The 23,529-nt window shown below is 38.2% G+C and overlaps 1 protein-coding gene across 12 annotated transcripts in view; it reads right to left on the reverse strand.

Moving 5' to 3' along the window:
- The window catches only part of LOC124145761 (RIMS-binding protein 2-like), a 322,306-nt gene that overhangs the window by 146,412 nt on the left and 152,365 nt on the right, over positions 1-23,529 (reverse strand). For all 12 annotated transcript variants that reach the window (XM_046515668.2, XM_046515666.2, XM_046515665.2 and 9 more), the window contains one exon: positions 6,016-6,135. In XM_046515668.2, coding sequence (XP_046371624.2) covers positions 6,016-6,135 — 120 coding nt within the window. The remainder of the gene's footprint in view (positions 1-6,015; positions 6,136-23,529) is intronic.

Raw genomic sequence — 23,529 nt, forward strand, 5'->3', positions numbered from 1 at the left:
ATCATGTCAAGCTCTAATCCATCCACAGTGTTTTTGATGACTAATGCAAATACTCACGAGAAACCTAATTTGAATTTACAATAAAAAAAAGTGACAGAACAAATCCCATAATCATCATAAATCTCTGCTGAAAGCAGAGCCGATTGTACAATTCCGACCATATCATGAGCATGCGTACGATCACTATCAAACAGTGATGATACTAGATGTTCGCGAAAAGGTGAGCCTACCCTGCCCTACCAGTGTACCCATCACAAACACATGCAAAGGCAAGTCAAATGTTGACCTGTAAAAGACATGGGAACATGGTTCAAAATACGAAATTGCTTTGGACTTCATTCTTGTCACTGATGTATCAAATTTGGAAATGTCCTCCACATGCCTACCATGAAAGCTACACTAAGGGCCTTGAATGTTGCAACCTAAACGAACAACTATTAAGCATGAGTCATCCGACAGTCTTTGAAATTATATCGCAAGAGTCATACACAATCATTTCCACAAACCACATTTAAATAAAACGACAAAACTTGACACACAAAAGAAAAACAGTAGAAAAGTTACAGACATCTTAAAGGTCATTTTCTTGTGGCAAAAGACGACATTATTGCAAATGAAAACATTCCATCTAAATATCAAACAGATTCACTTGGTGATCCCGAACCAGTTACCATTCTTTTCAACAACGTCTGCCACATCAGACTCTTTCCATCCTACAAAATCCCAAAGGTTAAACCAACAAAGGGAATGTCTTCAACAGTAAGGGTTGCCAGCACATTCCATCTTCTGTAGCTTCGTCCTGTTGCCAAGTGTAATCTGTTCTGTAGCCATTCAATTATCGCTACCTTTCATCAATTTCAATCCTTCATTAATTCAGGCATTAGATGTATAAATCACCCTTATCTCATCCCAATTAGCAACGGAATAAAAGGTATTGGTAATAGAACCGGTTTTGTTTACTTCACGCTAGTTGATGCCTGTTTCTGGTTGATTGCCTTCTAACTGTGGCTTAATCCCCCACTTACGTAACTGTACGAAATTGCATGGCAATTGACGTAGTTTATCCATGCCTTGTTAGTTTCGGAAATGGACCGAAGATGCAAGGCTGTCTCGTTGATGAAATTGACCCTCCTCTTGGAAAATGGTGCTAACAGGTCATGGAATATTTTTCGCAGTCATTTTCGCTTTTCAGCATGTTTTTCATTAATATTAAGCTGCTTGGTTAAATTTCAAAGAATTTATATCGTGACGTATATACATATATATGAATTGTATTTAATAATATTTTAAATTGCCTGATATAATTCATGTTCGTACATGTCAAAGACTTAAGGTTAGTTATGATTTAGAGTTACCCGCCCTTGCTGTGGATTCCAGGGAAAACTTCATGAAACGATGTAGTTTCATCACACAAACATGCGTGAAGTAGCTTCAAACTGATAACTGTCTTCACATACAGAGCACAACTTGAAACACCTTCACACTGATGTCATGTTATCAGACAATTAGTACATGCTCAAAGTACCATCATACTTATAACATGTCTTCACACAAATAGTACATGCTGGAAATACCTTCATTTTGATAAGATGTCATCAGACAATTAGTACATGCTCAAAGTACCATCATACTTATAACATGTCTTCACACAAATAGTACATGCTGGAAATACCTTCATTTTGATAAGATGTCATCAGACAATTAGTACATACTCAAAGTACCATCATACTTATAACATGTCTTCACACAAATAGTACATGCTCGAAATACCTTCATTTTGATAAGATGTCATCAGACAATTAGTACATGCTCAAAGTAACCATCATACTTATAACATGTCTTCACACAAATAGTACATGCTGGAAATACCTTCATTTTGATAAGATGTCATCAGACAATTAGTACATGCTCAAAGTACCATCATACTTATAACATGTCTTCACACAAATAGTACATGCTGGAAATACCTTCATTTTGATAAGATGTCATCAGACAATTAGTACATGCTCAAAGTACCATCATACTTATAACATGTCTTCACACAAATAGTACATGCTGGAAATACCTTCATTTTGATAAGATGTCATCAGACAATTAGTACATGCTCAAAGTACCATCATACTTATAACATGTCTTCACACAAATAGTACATGCTGGAAATACCTTCATTTTGATAAGATGTCATCAGACAATTAGTACATGCTCAAAGTACCATCATACTTATAACATGTCTTCACACAAATAGTACATGCTGGAAATACCTTCATTTTGATAAGATGTCATCAGACAATTAGTACATGCTCAAAGTACCATCATACTTATAACATGTCTTCACACAAATAGTACATGCTGGAAATACCTTCATTTTGATAAGATGTCATCAGACAATTAGTACATGCTCAAAGTACCATCATACTTATAACATGTCTTCACACAAATAGTACATGCTGGAAATACCTTCATTTTGATAAGATGTCATCAGACAATTAGTACATGCTCAAAGTACCATCATACTTATAACATGTCTTCACACAAATAGTACATGCTGGAAATACCTTCATTTTGATAAGATGTCATCAGACAATTAGTACATGCTCAAAGTACCATCATACTTATAACATGTCTTCACACAAATAGTACATGCTGGAACTACCTTCATTTTGATAAGATGTCATCAGACAATTAGTACATGCTCAAAGTACCATCAAACTTGTAACATGTCTTCACACAAATAGTACATGCTGGAAATACCTTCATATTGATAAGATGTCATCAGACGAATAGTACATGCTCAAAGTACCATCAAACTTGTAACATGTCTTCACACAAATAGTACATGCTCGAAATACCTTCATATTGATAAGATGTCATCAGACGAATAGTACATGCTCAAAGTACCATCAAACTTGTAACATGTCTTCACACAAATAGTACATGCTCGAAATACCTTCATATTGATAAGATGTTATCAGACGAATAGTACATGCTCAAAGTACCATCAAACTTGTAACATGTCTTCACACAAACAATAAATGTATGGGGGCTAATCCTAATGCTTAATGAGTCTAAATTGAAGTAATTGCTGAATGTTATTCTAATATAGGTGATGACAGATTTACTTAAACAAAACTAGTTCAAGGCAATCTATAAGACAATGTAGACATATCTTTTGTTTTATTGGATATTATGTCTGGGAGATGGGATCTTGATACCTTAGGCTAGTATTTATCTAAAAGCTTTAAATCTATTAAACTATGTAGACATAACTTTTGTCTTATTGAATAGTGTGTCTAAGAGATGTGTTCTCGTTACCTTAGGCTAGCATCTATCTAAAAAGCTATAACTGAAACTACTGATATTTTATATATGGATTTTACCTGATGATAAGCATTACTTGCTAAACTATAATTATATGAAATGATGTATAAATATTACACCATGATAACTCATAAAAGCACTTGATGTGGATCTAATTATTATAGGAAAACTTAGTATAAATATTACATCATGATAATACCATCATGTTGAAAAGATGTCATCAGACAAATAGTACATGCTCAAATTGTCGTCATACTGACTTGCAATCATTCTGTGCTAAACCAGATTTAATACAGTATGGCATAAGACAAACATGGCCGTTGCTTTACCAAATAAACCATAAACAAGGCAATGATAACCCTGCTGATCGCATCCATTGTTGTTGCTCAGTGACCGTAAAGCTAATTTACGTCGTCAAGCATAATATCTTAATTATGTAATAACCGTCGCTGCTAGTCAATAACGTGTAACAAACTGCCTTTGTATTGACCCTGATGGCGAGAGAGTTTCCACCGGTATTCATTCATGGGTTTGCTAAGGCTGTGGTGATTAAGCCTAATGGATGCAGTTCCTTAAGACACAACAAAGTCCCTGAGGAATCGGTCTCTGTGTCAAAGACACAACAAAGTCCCTGAGAAATTGGTCTCTGTGTCAAAGACACAACAAAGTCCCTGAGGAATCGTTTTTTGTTTCCAAAGTCCAAGTCTTATGTATGTTCCATATATGTTTTATAATTAACTTCTTCCTGTTGCAAAATCTCCAACCTCTTTAAGGACAGTTCACTTATTATAAGGGGAAGAGTGAGTGAGTTGGGTTTAACGCTGCTTTGGACAGTATTACAGTTATATCACGGGGTGTGTCAGCTTTATGTGGGAGGTAAGCCCGAAGTGATGCAGGTCTCAGACGTTTACCGCTTCGGTGAAACCCACGAGCACGGATATGGTGCTGACTAACGTAGAAACACAATCGGGGCAAACCGGGATTCGAAACCACAATCATAGGTTTCTGGTGTGCCCAAGGGACGCAACTCTGCACAGGGAATTGCGGCACCTTCAACTGGGCCACCTGTGCCCTCTATAAGGGGAAGAGGCGGTGTGGGGGGTGTCAGAGGGAATCAGCAATCAACAGGAGAGGGTCACCCAAACAATTTGTCAGTCCCTAAGGTCCCCATATCCCCTGCCAATATGACATGTCGGGTTGTGTGCAAGGCAAGAAATATTGTACGGTTATCAAAGATCTGCCCCAGACACAAGCACTACCACCATTTCCAGTCAAAGTCGTTGCTATGGAAACTGGAAAAATAATTTTTGCAAAAATCCCAAACTATGGAAAGGCACCAGTTCACCACTAGACCTATCCTTGTGCCAAGTTTGAATAAGATATCTCTCATGGTTTTTGAGTTCTACTCTGGAAACGAAACATGACGGATGGACGGACAGAAAGGACAGACAGCATCCATTCCTACATCCCCTACCACTTTGAGGTCAGGGATAATGAAACATATATTTGGGGAGGGTCATATCCTTATGGACATTTTATAATAAAATATATATGGTGATGTGTACTTTGTCTATTGAGGGAGGGATCAAGAAGAAATATATATCGACACGGGGAGGGTAAAAAAAGTATGACAAGCATTGTGGGAGGGTCAAAAACCTCTGACCCACCTCCCCCTGTTAAAAGTGCCAAAATTTGTCATGGCATTATATTGAGTTTGGCATTTTATCTGTGTATGAATGAATCATTGTTCTGGAGAGTGAGTGAGTATGGTTTTACGCCTCTTTTAGCACTATTCCAGCAATATCACGGCGGGGAACACCACAAATGGGCTTCACACATTGAACCCATGTCGGGAATAGAACCCGGGTCTTCGGTGTGACGAGTGAACGCTTTAACCACTAGGCGACCGCCCTGTTCTGGAGAGACATTTGTCTTTGTAGAGTGTATATAAGATGTGGCATGCTAAAGTTTAAAGATTGAGAAAAAGTCCATGGTGAAGTAAATGTCCAAATAAAGTTCGGCATCATGTGAAGTCTAGCATCATCAAAAGTAAAAGAACATGTATGAATCCTACGTGAGTGAGTGAGTGAGTGAGTGAGTGAGTGGGTGGGTGAGTGGGTGGGTGGGTGGGTGAGTGAGTGAGTGAGTGAGTGAGTGAGTGAGTGAGTGCTTTAACCATGTGCACTAGGCTACCTGACCGCCCCAAATCCTACATGAGACAAATCATGCAAGAACCGATGAGTCTGGTATAATAAAGGGGAGTTACGGTGTCATCTCAATTTAAAGCTCATTATGAAAATTGACAGCCCCACACCCTCTTGTGATAGGTGTTTGTTTGTTGTTTAACACCACACTCAGCAATATTCCAGGGGGTTTGTAAATAATTAGAGTCTGGACCAGACAATCCAGTGATTGATATCATGAGCACTGATTGGGATATGATGGCATGCATCAACCAAGCCTGACCACCCGATCCCATTAGTCACCTCTTACGACAAGCATTGTCGCCTTTCATTATGGGTTGCTGAAGGCCTATTCTAACCTGGATCATCACAGGTCTTGTGATAGTTGACCCTAGAGGTTGCACATGTGTGCAAATGACATCTTGTTGTTTGAACTTTATGCAAATATTTGCCTCTCTGAAATGTATATTTTTAATGGTTATCTATATATGCAATCACACAATGTGACACTTACCAAATGCTTGGTTCTCTGGACTGACTTCTCTAGCTCATGGACCTCCTGCTGAAGTTCCTGATTACTGACCTCGAGGTCCTTCACATGGCGAGATCTCTCGGGGTCACCTTGTTGCACCACCTGCAATATCAACGAGGACACTCATGAGGACCATACAATGAGTGAGTGAGTTAGTGAGTATGGTTTTACGCCGCTTTTAGCAATATTCCAGCAATCTCATGGCGGGGGACACCAGAAATGGGCTTCACACATTGTACCCATGTCGGGAATCGAACCCGGGTCTTCGGCGTGATGAGCGAAAGCTTTAACCACAAGGCTACCCGACCGCCCCTAGGAGGACCATACAAACAAAGCACCTACCAATGATCATAGCTGTAACATAAGCTTCAAGGTCACAACAAAGTTTGATATGATTTGTTTGTTGTTTAAAGCCACACTCAACAAGATTCCAGCTAAATGATGGAGGTCTGTAAATAGCAGAGTCTGGACCAGACAATCTAGTGATTGACATCATTAGCATCAATCTGTTTGTTTGTTTTCTTGTTGTTTAACGCCACACTCAGCAATATTCCATCTTTATGACGGCGGTCTGTTAGTAATCGAGTCTGTACCAGACAATCCAGTGATTGACAACATGAGTATCGATCCACGCAATTGGGATCGATAAGATGTATCAACCATGTCAGCGAGCCTGACCTCCTGATCCCGTTAGTCGCCTTTTACGACAAGCATAGTCGCCTTTTACGGCAAGCATGGGTTGCTGAAGACCTATTCTACCCCGGATCTTCATGGGCATCTAAGCAATTGGGATACAATGACATGCATCAACCAAGTCAGCGAGCCTGACCAACCGATCCCATTAGTCGCCTCTTACGACAAGCACAGCAGCCTTTAACAACAAGCATGGGTTGCTGAAGACTATCTTTGAAGACAAAAAGTGTATTGGTCTTTGATGAACATGGACACTGCTGCTTTTCATCTTCTTTTTCACCGAAGCTTCAAACCAATACAAAATGTCAAATTTGAATTCTGTCCAGCAATCTTTTGAGCTCTTTACACAGGATATTGTGAAATATCTGGTTATTTTCCTTCCCCATTTGGAGATGTTCTATCTCAATAGCAGTTGAAAAAGATGAACTTTTGAGAATGACTTTCTTTAATATCTCATTACATACCAAACAACAAATGTCTGAAGGCCTGTCTGAAGGCCACAATGTCCGTATCCAAATAATTATCGTTATTAGTTTTTAGTTATCAATAAACATACTTCTGCGTCAGGGTACTGACAATTCATCACTTTTTGTGATATAGGAAGCATGAACATAATGAGAATAAAATACCAGTTAACAGGACAAGATTGATATGTCCAATAATAAAAATATGAGAGATGATTTCTGTCTCTATAAATACCTAACTCATAAGATTTGTCCAGAAAAAGACAGATCTTTACAGTGCTGGAGATTATGTAGTATTATGTGTCTGTGAAATTTATATATTAATCCCCATGACCTTTAACATAACCTTTGACCTTCAAATTCTTTCTTAGTCTGTCTTGTACTATTCCCCTTAAGACAACTTATAAGTGGGTTGTTCTTTTTGCTTGTTGTTTAATGCCTCACTCAGCAATATTCCAGCTATATGGTGGTGGTCTGTAAATAATCGAGTCTGGACCAGACAATCAAGTGATTGATATCATGAGCATCGATCCAAGCAATTGGGATCAATGACATGCATCAACCAAGTCAGCAGTTAATCGCCTCTTACAACAAGCATAGTCACCTTTTACTGCAAGCATGGGTTCCTGAAGACCTACCAAGATCTTCATAGGGTCTTGATAGCAAGATTACCCAAGAAAGTCCACTATTTTGAAGAGTGTGTGAGTTTGGATCAAATCTTTTTTTAACTGAATTATAGACAATCATAGGCTGCTGAAGACCAAGATACTACAACAACCAACACTCCCGGGAATGACGACACCAAACAACCAAATCCGACCACTGGTACGTTAAGCCGCATCTTATGACTAACACAAGGGAGCATTTCTGACCAGGAATTTCCAGAATCTACTCCAATGTTTTTCAGTTTCCCTGGTAACATAGGTTGAACTTTTAAAACTTCCCTCTTTAAGTACAAAACAATTTTCATATTACTTTCACTGTGCAACAGAATTAAGATCACAATATTCACATCAGATGAATTAACATCAATTCAAGAAGGAGTTTTATGTCTGGCCCCCCCACTAAATATTTTAAATGGGGTAATTTACTAAAGTGATTCCTTTCTGAAAATGTAAATAATCATTTTCAGCTTTCCAAATTGCTGAAGCTGACACATTCATCAAACAAAATCGGAATATTTTGTGCATGAAATCATGATCAATCACACTTGTAGGCCTCTTTTAACAGGTGAGTTTCCTTTCAGAAATAATGTCGATATCGGAGAAGAAATCAATCGCAAATGGCATTTCATCCATGATGGACTTGGACAAGGCAACATTAGAGATGAAAAAATAATATTCACAGCATACTGTCGAAGAATCAATGTGAGCAAGCGGGAGGATTTTCTGAAGCCATCAGCAGAAAGGGATTGGCGAATGCATGTAGACATCTGTCCGTTACCTGTCTGTGATCAATAGTATTTAGTTATGCATTCACGCTTCAGATTACACTGAGGGCAATAGGATGTGGGATGAGGAGGGTGGGTAGGCAACGATGCTTTGGTGGAGTATGGTTTGTTTGTTTTGTTTAACTAAAAAAGGAAAACCTCCCAGTTGTTAAATGTTCTTAACCCTTCCTCAGTTGTTTTTTTGTCTTATAGTTATATATTATATTTCCATTTTCAATATCATAACGTAACATGACCATTTATTTTCATGACCATCAGCATATAATGGTGTATTTTGTAATATGACCCAAGGATGGTGGCACAGCCGACTGGTAAAAGCGTTCTCACTCACGACAAAGGCGGGGTTTGATTCCCACAAGGGTGCCATAGGTGAAGGTCACTTATAAGTAACAGCAGCATGACCATGACCCTCTCCATGGTTTATGACCCTCACCATGCAATATGACCCTCTCCCTGTAATATGACCTCTCCATGTAATATGACCCTCACCATGCCATATGACCCTCTCCCTGTAATATGACCTCTCCATGTAATATGACCTCTCCCTGTAATATGACCTCTCCATGTAATATGACCTCTCCATGTAATATGACCTCTCCATGTAATATGACCCTCACCATGCAATATGACCCTCTTCATCTAATACGGCCCTCTCCATGTAATATGACCCTCACCATGCAATATGACCTCCCAATGTAATATGACCTTCTCCATGTAATATGACCCTGTTCCTGTAATATGACCTTTACCCTGTAATATGACCCTCTCCATGCAATATGACCTCACCATGTAATATGACCCCAGAAGCTTATGGCACTGGGAACATAGTCTGACGCAGAACTGCTGAGGGGTTACAAGATTCGATGTAAAAAAACTATTATCACTGTTCTAAAAGTAAGTATGAAAATACGTGCTGATATATTGTAGTAGCATTAGTAGTGATGAAGAAATATCACATCAAGAATGCAAGACCCCTTATAAGAAGAGGACAGTGGAATTCTGGGGGCATGGGTGGCCCTGTCATGTAAGGAGCTGTCATTTGCTTTGCAGAGTATTGTCCCTTGGGTACACCAGGAACCAATGATACCCCATCACAGTTGCCCCCATTATGTTTATAGGTTTGTCAGTACCATACCCGTGATTGAGGGTGGTACGCTGTGATGTAACTGGAATACTGTTCAAAGCGGCGTTACACTCAACTCACTCACTCACAGACAAATCATTGTGCAATGTTGATTACAGAAGGGAGTGAGTGAGTTTGGTTTTACTCAGCTTTTAGCAACATTTCAGCAATATCACGGCGGGGGACACCAGAAATGGGCTTCACACATTGTACCCATTTCGGGAATCAAACCTGGGGCTTTGGCGTGACGAGCGAACGCCTTAACCACAAGGCTATCCGACCGCCCCTACAGAAGGGAAGTAACCCATACATGCTCAAACATCAAACAATTCATTGAAACAAATATCACATTTATCAATTAGGCCATACTTTATAAATTTAGTGTTTCACAGATTAATTCCAGCTTTTACTCACATAGTCAGTCGAAATAAAAATAAATAGCAACGTCAATCATTTATTTACCTTATTTACATGTAATCGGTCTGCTGAGGAGTGAAACCAGCAGCTGGCCACTTGAATCACTGATAGTGATGTAGACATGGAATTTATGTACAACATTTTATATTGAGGGTCTATGTTACCACCGGAGTTAAAAAATAATGTTTTTATGTTTAATTTATTTATTTCCCAGCTGCTTTTCAGTGGGGGGGTGGGGGCGTGAAACGAAACATAAAAAATGCGTGGCCTAAACACAATGTGGGATTATCATCACATATATAGAAGTAACCACAACTTGTCAGTATAAACATTCCACAAAGCATCTTAGCGCTAAGACTGTTGTAAATCTATGTCAAGGTTCCTTGGTTCATCCCTGAAATAATTCATGTCAACTGGATGGCAAAACTATGCATTGGTCAGTGACATAAGCACAGATATTCTCAAGCACCAGGGCACCGTTCCACAAAACATCTTCCATTGTCTTAGTGCTAAGATCATTTGTGGAATGGGGCCCTGATGTATAACCTGCTCTGTGATTCTCACAATATACAGTGATCCAACACAACAATGAAATGTCACATTAAATGTCCACACTAACATCATCATATTCAGAAGGTAAAAAATAATAACAATAACCATATACCTGGAGTAGTCGCATCATCCTGGCGAGTTAACGTAAAATCCACTTTTCAGATCTCAAAACAATAATTTAGTCACGATACAAAATCCATTCCCATCCCTGAACTTGGAATCGTGCAGTAAAACGTCAAAGTAGTTCACGTTCTTCATTTCTAACGAGTTGCTGTCTCCCTCAGCAAAAACTTCTTTGAAGCCCACATCAACGAAGAAATGTTCTGGACAACGACCCTCGTTTCCTTATCGCCGTGCCAAGATATGACAACAACCCGAATCAATGCCGCGCGAGTCTCCCGCCCTGCATGCTGGTGTGAAATCAATCTTCTGTATTAAAGGTGAGAATCGACGAGCTGACTCCCTGAAGTACAGACTCAAGTCTCGTGCCTTACACGGTCACTGATTCCTTGTCTTCTGGCAAGGAGTGGGGCTTCCATGTCTGTCGACACGACACGGTAAACTTTCACAGCAGAATGAACAGGGTCTATTTTCTTACCATCGGTCTATGAATGTTGTTCCAAGCTTATTAACACCTTCAAAAGGCTATGACATCAGCGCCACGCGTTGAACATGTTTTATAGACCTGTACAAATGGTTTCCACATTTGGAATTTTCGTCAGAATACTGTAAGAGAACATGACTAATTATTAATACTTGGTTTATATTTCTTATGAAACAAAAATGTAACAATTATTCTGATTGAGTTCACTGTCTCCACTGAGATCAAAAGGATGAGTTAAGAAAACTTATTTTAATCAGTTCTACATCAAAGCACAGCAGTTTCACCGATTAGGCTGGTATTCGAAGCTAGTTCTTGAATTACAAACTAGACTTTAATTACCATCTCAAATATTGATTAAAATCAGTGAGCGAGTTCCTATACTGGTTTTATTAATGGAAAGTTAACATTTAATATTTACATTTCATGTTTTTAAAACAAGTATACGACCCTGAAAATTTTATCCTTGTTAAGATGCCATATTGGATCTAATTATGTCCCAAAGAGTGAGTATAGTTTTACGCCACCTTTAGCAATATTCCTCAATATCAAGGAGGAGGGGGGGCACCAGAAATGGGCTGCACACATTGTACCCATGTGGGAATCAAACCCGGGCCCTCAACATGATCCTTTAACCACTAGGCTACCTCACTGTCCCCTAACCCCATGACCTCAATCAAAAATCACAATGAAAAGGAACAACCATCAATGTTCTGGAATCTGAAAAGCCCGGTCTCAAAATTATTTCTTATTATTATAATTATTACTCAAATATTTGACGTAGGTTATAGATGATATAAAAAGTTATTTATGTAAGATCATTATTTGAGTAAGCATACAAGCATATTAATTCTATGTCGCTTGTATACCGACCAAAAATATTCCCCAAAAGGAAAATATATTGTTGTGGCCTTAACAAAAAAATTCAAAAAATTCCTGACATTATTTCTCATAATGCCCCCATTCCGGACACAAACAATATTACAGGATACAAATTTTGGTGAAAATTTCAGACGCTCAACAAACTTTAAAGTGGTTTCCAATGTAAATGCTGTCGTTATGGGATTTCAAATTTGATGTTCATCAATTGTGCCCCTTCATCCGTAATAAGTCTCCCACTTTTGTGATTTTATAGCAACAATCAGCAAAGCCTGACACTAAATAATTCACATCTCAATTCAAACTCCAATTGCTCCCCAACTCGCAACTTAGCTGTGATCAAAGGGCAGTATTCTCTCTACTTCTCAAGTCCACAGTTAGGGGTTAACATGGAGTCCTAGAAATGGCTAGACTTACAAATTACTCAAGACTTTGAATCATAACTTCAAATTCATGAACATAAGGTTAAAGCATGTATCTAAATTTAGATTTTTGCGTTCATCGATTTATACCTCTGTATTATCAGGTTAGTTAGGTATATTCCAAAAATAAATCCTCCGTTGAAAATATGGCAGATTTATGTACAGACTCGGACAGCATTTTAAATATCTTGGTTTAATTATATTAGTCGTGAATACCTTTTTCGACTTATTTACATCTTACCGAACATGAAAAAAATATTTTCATTTTAGACTTTAGATTTTTTAACACCTGTGTCATTTCTGATTTTCAGTGATCCATTCATATATTTTTCACTCTTTTTTTGCCTTTTATGCCCAATGGAATTTGTATCGGTGGATAATCAAGACTGGTTATTTTCTGGCATTGATGTTCCATGTTTTTATACTCCATACACTGGTCCTAAATATCACAACCAAATAAACATCCTTGCCTCAATATCAACTGTTTTAGAAAGATTTGCTTATTAAAATCTGGTTTTCAATAATATATATTAGCTCTGTTACATGATATCATTTTATTTATATTGGAGAATTTGTACCAATTATAAACTCTGAAAGGATAATCAGTTGTATGTCCTCAGTATCGACCATGTCAAGAAAGGAAAACGTTATCGTGATGAAACAGATCAAGTAAACCAGGACCTGGTGTGATTAGAATTTGTAATCTGCCTTTGTATATCGGTTCAACGCCTGGAATGAAAGAGTTTAGACTTAATAACTCATAATCTGTCAGTTCTGGGAAACTGTAACTTAACATGAAAAGAAGGCAAACAAGGCACCAGGCAAATGTTTGAATTAACTAAAGAAGGCTTTTCTCTGTAATTCTTCAGTGCAAGAACCAAATGTTTTGAATGTTACCGATTTCTAAAGTCTTTTAGGTTCAAAGCACTGGAATAACCTTAACATGCCATGTTATTTTTTATTTATAAGTTTTTGAATGAATGATTTTGCCAACACTCTAAACTGAAAAAAATCCATTTTCTTCAGGTTTCTCTAGCCAGTTAGTACAGCATCCTTTTCATTTCTCAAGGTCATTTCAAGTTAATCGTTTTCCCATTTTGGCATTAAATAGTATAATATCATTTTTCTAGGGTAATAAATAACAGTTTCAACAGATCCTTGATAGCAGCTCTTTAAGTCAATTTCATCCCCAAATTCTTTGTCTTCCTCATAAACTATGGTCACATGGTTTGGTTATAAAATAAAACAGTCCACATTTGTAAATCTTCAGATCACTTGAAATTTACGACAGGTGCTCGATTTCAATTTTGATTGCCCTGACAGACATCTCCGATATTGACACTGCGCCAATCAATAGAACAGGGGCATTTGAAGTGCTTTCGTCACTGAATGTAAGGTCCTCATGATTAATGCCATCTTGGATGATTTTCCCAACTCCATCCCAAATCGTCCGATTGGCTAAAGAAAAGGTGTGACTCCAGTCATTCCCCTTGAAGAGGTAATATAACTTGTCAGTTGCCATCAATCAAGTTAAGTCATCGTACTTAAGGAAAAGGAACAAAACACAAAAGTTTAGTTAAACGCTTCACTTGCTGAATCACCTTTTTCCAAAAGCATGTCTGCCGTTTAATGTGAGATTAGCTTTAGAAAAAAACAAGTTAACTCTAAATTTAGAGGAGACTTTTCCTGTGAAGTAAAATTGAAAAGCACTGACTTGCACTTTCCTGGGAAATTTAGAATATGAGAAAACAACCTGTTTTTCATCCGATGTTTACTTTCACCACCACATCAACAAAGTTTTTTTCTACAAAGCTACACAGTCGAAGCAGGCTTAGATAAGTCTTCTATTAAACTAAATTATTAGAACTAATATTAAACCTGCTTTATTTACCAGACAAAATATAAGATATTATTGATTATTCTGTTATTGCTGTGGCTTTTCTTTAATCTAAAGTCCAACTCCACAATAAGAAAGATTAAGTCATGTTTTTTTTATACAGACATCGGAAAATACAAAACAACCTGTATGATATAGGTAGTACAAAAGCTTGACATCCCAGAAAATAAAAATATTTTGTCAGAATCGTGAAAATATAATTCTCCCTTTGATACTGATTACACTTTCATGAATAACAAATAACAAACAGAAACTGTTACCATGGTAACCAATTACACACTTACAGCAAGCATACTTTTACTTCCTTGACAACAAATATCACCTGTCAGACCAATAGTTTCTATTTCAAAATAATAAATAAAAACATAATGCTTATATTGTGATAAAACTCCAAACAATTAACTTTGTTCCAAAATGCTCATATTGTTAACAAATAGTTGAAACACTGAGGTTACATTGAAAATGACTGAAAAGGTTCTGGGACTGAGTGATGATTGTTATCTGAAAGATTCATTTGTATTTTGTTTCATGGCAGTGGGTAGAGAAGCAAAATTTATTTATTTATTTATTTATTTATTTATTTATTTATTTATTTATTTATTTATTTATTTATTTATTTATTTATTTATTTATTTATTTATTTATTTATTTTACACAATATCCTAAAAAAACACCTGCCAGTTCAAAGACAATTTATTTATTTATTTATTTATTTATTTATTTTACACAATATCCCAAAAACAACAACTGCCAGTTCAAAGAAAACGTAATCCTTGACATATTCTTTGACATCCAAACTGTGGGAATATCTACCAAGTACCAAAAGCCCAACCTTTAGAGTGGCAAGATGCCACTAAGGATTATTCTCAAATCTTTCATGATTGTAGGTTCCCCTAACAACTGGTCACAACAATCACAGTAAATTGCTCGGCCCACGGAAACATGTAAGAATCTTGAAGCTTCCTACCGAGATTGAGCTGGTATCCTACACCGTACTTCACACAAAAACGCCACAAACACGTGAAATTAGGATTATTTGAATTAAACCAAAAAAACGACAAAAAAACCCCATTTCAATTCTTATTATTTCATAAAAAACATTGGAACATATACATAAACAATCATTGCCTAATTTTTATAAACTGAAAATATTCTAAACATGCCAGCAATCAATTTTAATCTATTTGTTTTGACTGAAATAACTTCATACATCTGTATAAAAAAATTAATTCATGTTGAGGTATTGCATTTGGTAAATGTGAGACCACTAGTTTTGTGGCCAGCAGCATTTATTGAGTTGAATAAGGTAGTGACAATTCAGATAACCATGGTTATTTCCTGCACCACTTTCAGTTGTCCTGGCTGGAATAATCCTTCACCGGATAGCTATTTCTCAGGCCCTGGAAGGGTGGAATTAAGTCATTGTTGGGGAGAAATTCAGTGGCAAGGAATTGGGACTAATGTCACACAAGAGCTGCTATGTTTAGATTGCTAACACCCACTCCCTCTGTTGATGTCGGACATAAGATATGACAGAACAGAGGATTAACATTGCTGTTCTTGACCATGTTCCAATATTTCCATAAATTTCATTTATTTTCATAATCTTCACACTCACTTTAAAGTGTTTTTTTGGTGATAATTATACAAAATCAAAGTTTTCAAAGTAAACATTCAGATAATTTGTAGCCATATTTTACAGTATTTTAATTTTACTTACATCTTAAAATTTTATGGTATATCTCAGCAAAATGACCATTAAAAAATCCTTAAACATGTAAAGCATATGTTATCAAAATAATCATCATCAAGACTGACTATAATGTATTCATTGAAATGGTAAAACTTATTTGGATCATTTGAAATCAATTTTCAAAAGAAATATACAGAACGTTTTTTAGATTTGTGTTTAAGACAATATCACCAACAAAGAATTCCAAAATTCCAAATCATTATAAAACTGCTCTTACCTCTAGTTCTAAAGCAGTACCATTGAATATATATCACAAATTAAGACTTTTGAAAATGCATCAAGCATCTAAAACGTCAATCTTTACGTGGTTTACTGAAAAGAATCAGCCATAATCTGGCACCGAAACCGTAGAGCAGAATCAGCATCTCTCAACAGAGACAGCATCAGATGCATCGTATTCCCACTATGGCACTTCCACAAAATGGTAAATTTCCATTACTTCCATTAGCAATGCCTCCGAATTTTCACCAGCGTCCAATTTTACCACTCAAGTGCTTCGAGAACACATAATTCCCCTCCTTGGGAAAAACCATCAACCATTAAACGATGATAAATTAGGCACTGTAATTTGCAGGTCATAAGATTTAATCCAATTTTGGTTGAAATTAACACCATAATTGGACATACAAAAATGTGCTTTTCCTTGCATAAAATTTTCGGATCCTCTTGACGAGCTACATCCTTGTTTCAAATCCAAAATATGAATCTTCTTCACACATAGTTAGCCTACATCTTTCATTTTGGTAGGACCCTGTCTTCCAGGGTGTCACTGTCTTATAGATACCAGAGTATGACAAGAAAAGAAATTTCATATAAAATCTTCAATCTTCCCAAACACAAATTTATTGGTAAATCATCAACAAGACTTTCCAGCTGTCAATTCATTGTCCATCAGATGTCAAAATCTCACAAATTCTTCATCAAATCTCTCAAATATGTACCGAATATCCATCCAAAGTATGTCAATTATATCCCTTGGAAGCAAGTACAGGCATCTCTTCCCTATCTAGTCCACATCAATTCCAGGAATCACTTCGCGCCGTCGATTCACCAAGAGGAAGGGACTCAACAGAAAGCTTCATTTGCACCATCTGCTTAAGTCATTCCATTTCCGCGTTGTTTTCGTTTCTTGTCATATCTCTACGTCTCCATCGTGAAAATCCATATCATACATGAAGCATAGGCGCTCTTGGTCCAACCGAAATTACCGAACCGTTCCGGTACCGCCGCCTATACCTCAAACAAATCCGTCTTCGACTAATTGGCCCACTTCAGGTTCATATGTGCCAAGTTGGACCCGTTTGTGTTTGACAGGTAGCCGCAACACAAACCTAGAAGTTTAGTTTCATCAATTAATAAAACACCAATGTTACACCTCCCAAACTACAGATGAATGCTTAACGAAGGTGTTAGTATGGTATGTCTACCGATGGCAAATTAAGGCCAATTCATTTGGGTATTGATTTTGGGGGATGGCTTGGATCGGGTTGTCGTCAATAGCCAGATCAATTTCTCGTCATTCGTGACATACTTGCAATGTAGAAAATACCTGGGTCCCCCAGTGCTTGGTCTTGAATTGATCGATGCCAATACACTGAGCCCACCATTTTTTGACAACCAAAATGCCCAATGAGATTCTCACGACATAATTATGACTGAGCCCTGTTGGGATAAATAGCGTGGGATAAATAGTTCAATCCTAAATGATAATCAAAACATAAACAGGTCATAATATACTTTTTCATATTTTTACTTAGCTTCCATATAAACTGGATTTGATTCTGAGCTACTTGTCATCCTGAAAGTTCCTGAATGATTTGTTACAAAATACAAAATCATAAAATGTGTAAAAAATAATTTCTCAAGTTTATGCAAATAAATGCTATCACATTCTACCAGCACATTCTCCTGCACTAGAATCTCCTTAGGGTCCTGCCAGTAATCCTGTGTGTATTGGGGGCGGTTAGGTAGCCTAGTGGTTAAAGCGATCACTCGGGTTGGATTCCCGGCATGGGTACAATGTGTGAAGCCCATTTCTGGTGTCCCCCATCGTGATATTGCTGGAATATTGCTAAAAGCTGCGTAAAACCATACTCACTCACTCACTGTGTGTATTGTTTTAGAAGATTAAATACCAGCCAATCCCGCTTGCTCATAAAGCACAGATCTCAATAACAGACAAAGTGGTAACTTTAACAACAGAATCATCATCCCTCATCATCATCATTGTCGTCATCATCATCATTGTTGTCATCATCATCATCATCATCATCGTCATAATCATTTTTGTCGTCGTCATCATCATCATCATTGTCGTCAACATCATCATCATCATCATCAACATCATCATCATCGTTGTCATCATCATCATCATCGTCAATAACAGCAGCAGCATCTGTTCCCCAAAGCAACCTTATTAAAGAAACAGAACTATCTCTCTCTATCCCTTGTACATTTCATGAGGCACAGAAATATACAACAAAGCAACAGTGCATTTATCAGGATGAAATGTGTATCCACAATGTCTGCACATAAAGCCATACCACATGTAACAAACACCGAACCCTGTACCCCAAAATGTTTCAAAAATACATTTTGAAAAAGAAAATGTTTTCACAATTCTTGTGGAAATAGTTTTGCTTCAGAAATGCACACATACCACCTAAGAATATAAAATGGCATGTCTCTTATTCCTGAGCACCTTTATTATTGATTATTGATTATTGATTATATTGATTATATTGATTATATTGATTATACTGATTATATTGATTATTGATTATACTGATCACATGAAATAAACATACTCATTACACAAATTAGACTATTCATTATTATTACACATATTATACAAACTGGTTACAGCAAAAAAAACATATTTCTGAGAGATGTCAAAATGAGTTATTTAACATGAGATGGTGTAAAAGCAATTTCCATATCATTTTTTAAACAAGAAATTAGAAGGAAACCAATTTTGCAGCTTTTGACAAATACTGACTTCCACAGACCTAAAGGTTTTCGGATAAATACAAGCCAAAAGAGGTAAAAAAAAGTATAATTTTAACCATCCCCCTTGGTTAAACCATGGGGGCTAATCATGTCTATTACAGTATTCCTCATAAAAAACTAAACATGTTCAGGAAAATTAGCTCTATCATGAAATTTGGAAGAGAAAATGAACATATCACAGCATCCTATGACGCAGAATATAATTCATGTAAATATGGCCTGACCATTTTTTCGCACTTAATTATTGCTAAGAAGCATACGGGAATGACTGAAAATATGTCTTATTCACATTTTTCAAACACTTGACTTGCCTTTGCATGTGTTTGTGATGGTGCCACCGGAAGGGTAGGTTACGTTTATCTCTTCGCGAACATCTGGTGTCATCCTTTATTGATACTGCTTCTCAAACACACGCTTAAGATTTTGTCGGAATTGTACAGTTTGTACAATTTGGACGGAGAATTCTTAAGATAATGGAAAGGCTTATGTAAATTTTATCTGTATGTATCTTTGTAAGAACTTGTCAGAATGTTTTTAAGAAATGAACTTCAAATGGACCCTGACACCATTGTTTTTTAATTTGCTTTGTGCCTCGTGGCAAATCGACCGCAAAGAAAATCCATAACAGGAAATTTTTCAATCCCCGGATATTTAATACAATCTATTTTCACACATTTCTTCCCTGGGGGAGAGCTTCGGACTTTCACATGGTCCTGAGTTCGGCGCACATGTCACACATCAAGTGAAGTTAACAACTGTCATAGAGAGTACTTGGACAGGGGAACATGTTCGGCAGCTTGACTTCTGAGAGTTTCCCAGAAAATGTTTTACAAAACCACACGATTACATTTAACATGTAATAGTAAGTAATATATGCTCTATTGATTGTTTGTTTGTTGTTTAACGTCGCACTCAGCAATATTCTAGCTATATGACGGCAGTCTGTAAATAATCGTGTCTGCACCAGACAATCCAGTGATTGACATCATGAGCATCGATGACATGCATCAACCAGTCAGTGACCTGACCACCCGATCCTGTTAGTTGCCTCTTACGACAAGCATAGTCGCCTTTTACGGCAAGCATGGGTTGCTGAAGACCTATTCTACCCCGGATCTTCACGGGAACTATATTCCCGTTATATGGTACCTGAATCATACAGTTACATCCGACAACCTCCAGCTAACCTCCAATCATCATCAATAAACAACTCCAAACCAACATCCAACACTAATCAATAAACAGGGCAGAAGTGTAGCCTAGTGATTAAAGCGTTGGTTGATCAAAGGGCGGAGTTTAACTCCATATTTATACAATGTATGTGGTCCATACTTTTATCCCCTGCCATGCTACAGCTGGAATATTGCTACAAGCATCATTAAACCACATCCATTCACTAATCAATGCACACCAGCACAACTCCGTGAAGATCCAAGCCAGGATTGGTTTTCAGAAAACTAACATTCGGGGACTAACGGGATCAGGTGGTCAGACTTGGTTGATGCATGTAATTGTATCCCAATTGTGTGGATCGATGTTCATAATGTCAATCATTGGATTGTCTGGTCCAGACTCGATTATTTACTGACCACCATCTGGAATCTTCCTAACCGGAATATTTCTGAGTGCCGTGCCAAACAACAAACTAAGGAACACAGGAAGCACCTCTGACAATTCCGCTGAGTTACAGCTCATCATTTCAATGCATTTCGAATCACGTTTAATCAACAAAATGTGTAATCACGTGTTGACATTTCGCCCTCTGCTGATATTTCTGGGTTTTAATCTCCATGTAACAAAGACCCCAGCTGGAAGCCTAGTTTGAGAATCCCTACAAAAGCAGTCTTAACATGTTGATGAAACAGCCTTGACCCCACGTCATAACCTGGAGAACAACACCCTGCCTTCTGTCACAACCCCCCCTACCCTGTCAAAAAAAACCTACCCTCTATCACGACCTCTGTCCTGTCACAACCAATCCCCACCTTGTCACATCCCCCTGCCATCTTTCACTCCCCCCTACCCTCTTTCACAACCCCCCTACCTTCAGTCACAACTCCCCCCTCCCCTACCCTCTATCACAACCCCCCTACCTTCAGTCACAACCCCCCTACCTTCAGTCACAACTCCCCCCCTCCCCTACCCTCTTTCACACACCCCCTCCCCTACCCTCTTTCACACACACCCTCCCCTACCCTATATCACAATCCCCCTACCTTCAGTCACAACTCCCCCCTCCCCTACCCTCTTTCACACACACCCTCCCCTACCCTCTATCACAACCCCCCTACCTTCAGTCACAATCCCCCTACCTTCAGTCACAACTCCACCCCCTCCCCTACCCTCTTTCACAAACCCCCTCCCCTACCCTCTATCACAACCCCCCTACCACCTAGCACAACCCCCCCCCCCCACCCACTATCACAACCCCCTTACCCTCTATCACACCCCTACCCTCAATCACAACCCCCCTACCCTCTATCACAACCCCCTACCCTCTATCACAACCCCCCTACCTCCTATCACAACCCCCCTACCCTCTATCACAACCCCCATACCTCTATCACAACCCCCTACCCTCTATCACAACCCCCCTACCCTCAATCACAACCCCCTACCCTCAATCACAACCCCCTACCCTCAATCACAACCCCCTACCCTCTATCACAACCCCCCTACCCTCTACCACATTACAAATTCCTTACGAAGTAAGGGCACAATAACAGACTCTTTACACTAGTGCCAGTCATTACACTAATAGCGTTTACACGAAATTCATGGCTGTGGCGGAAAAACATTTTGCTAAGAATATCATCATGGTTGGGAATAATTCACCCATTTAAACCATATTGTCACGTTATGACCACCCTGCAAATATTGACCTCTCAGAAAGGCATTAATGAAAATGAGCTCTTAACGATCAATTTTTTATTAGCCGTAAAGGACGATTCGACATGTTTGGAAGCTTTGGTTGTTTTATGAACATAACAGACTGACATCTGATCCGTGTTGACTGTTATCGAGTGAAATTGAGTGCATGGATGTGATCAGTGGACGGAAGCTGTCAATTTGATGGGCAGTTTTGACGTAGATTGCACTTGTCACACACCAACATCTGACGGCAATTACAGGGATACCATAGATACCAAGCGCTGACAAACATCTGGGGCGTCACTACCCTTGAAACTCACCCTTGTGCTCATATTGTTCAATGCAGTGTGTTAGAGTGAGGTCAAATATTTAACATTGTTACCTTCAGTAAACAAAACGTAACCAGCGACGTGGTATTAAGTAATTGCAGGGATTGCTGTCATTACATCGTCAATTATTTAATCAATTACTTCATCAATTATTTAATCAATTACTTCATCAATTATTTAATCAATTGCTTCATCAATTACTACATCAATTAGTAAAAGGCGACTATTCTTGTTGTAAGAGGCGTCTAACAGGATCAGGTGGTCAGGCTTGCTGACTTGGTTGATGCATGTCATCGTATCCCAATTGCATGGGTTGATGCTCATGATGTCAATCACTGGATTGTCTGGTCCAGACTCGATTATTTACAGACCGCTGTCATATAGCTGGAATATTGCTGAGTGCGGCGTTAAACAACAACTCACTAACCCTACTTCATCAATTACTTAATTTGAGAGGTCACCCTAGCTTTCACTCAAGACGCAGAACGTCTGAGGTTCGATTCCCCACAAGGGTACGTGTCAAGTTTATTTCTGGTGACACAGCTAAGGAAGTTCAAAGGCAATAAAATAATTGAACAAACAACAGTTCACTAATTGGAAAGGTCAATGTTGCCTATGTAGCGGCCATAAAATTTCCGAGTCCCGTGATGGGATTCGAACCACGAACCTTCTGAACCGAGGTCGGACGCCTTGTCCACATGACCAAAGAGGTTAACCCTGTCAGCAAGCTGACAAGGTGAGGATGTCATCTGTGGTTCGACTCCATGCCCTGCTACACCTAGTTTGACACGAGTGGGTAGAACTCTAGACCCCAGCTGTGATGCCACCGAATGTCTATTGTGTAATTCCTATTGTTTGAATGACATTGTTATATACTTGTTACAACTGCTGCTCAATAAACTGTGTTTGTGTTTATATTCAAGTTGGTATTTCCGCTATCCAAAGTGTGCAGTGAGGCCGTCATATGGTTGGAGACATAAATGCGAATTTTCATCAATACGAACAAAGACCACTTGCATTTGTCACATTTAATTCA

Source organism: Haliotis rufescens, unplaced genomic scaffold (genome assembly GCF_023055435.1).
Source record: "Haliotis rufescens isolate VD_foot unplaced genomic scaffold, xgHalRufe1.0.p SCAF_21, whole genome shotgun sequence".
Lineage (NCBI taxonomy): Eukaryota > Metazoa > Mollusca > Gastropoda > Lepetellida > Haliotidae > Haliotis > Haliotis rufescens.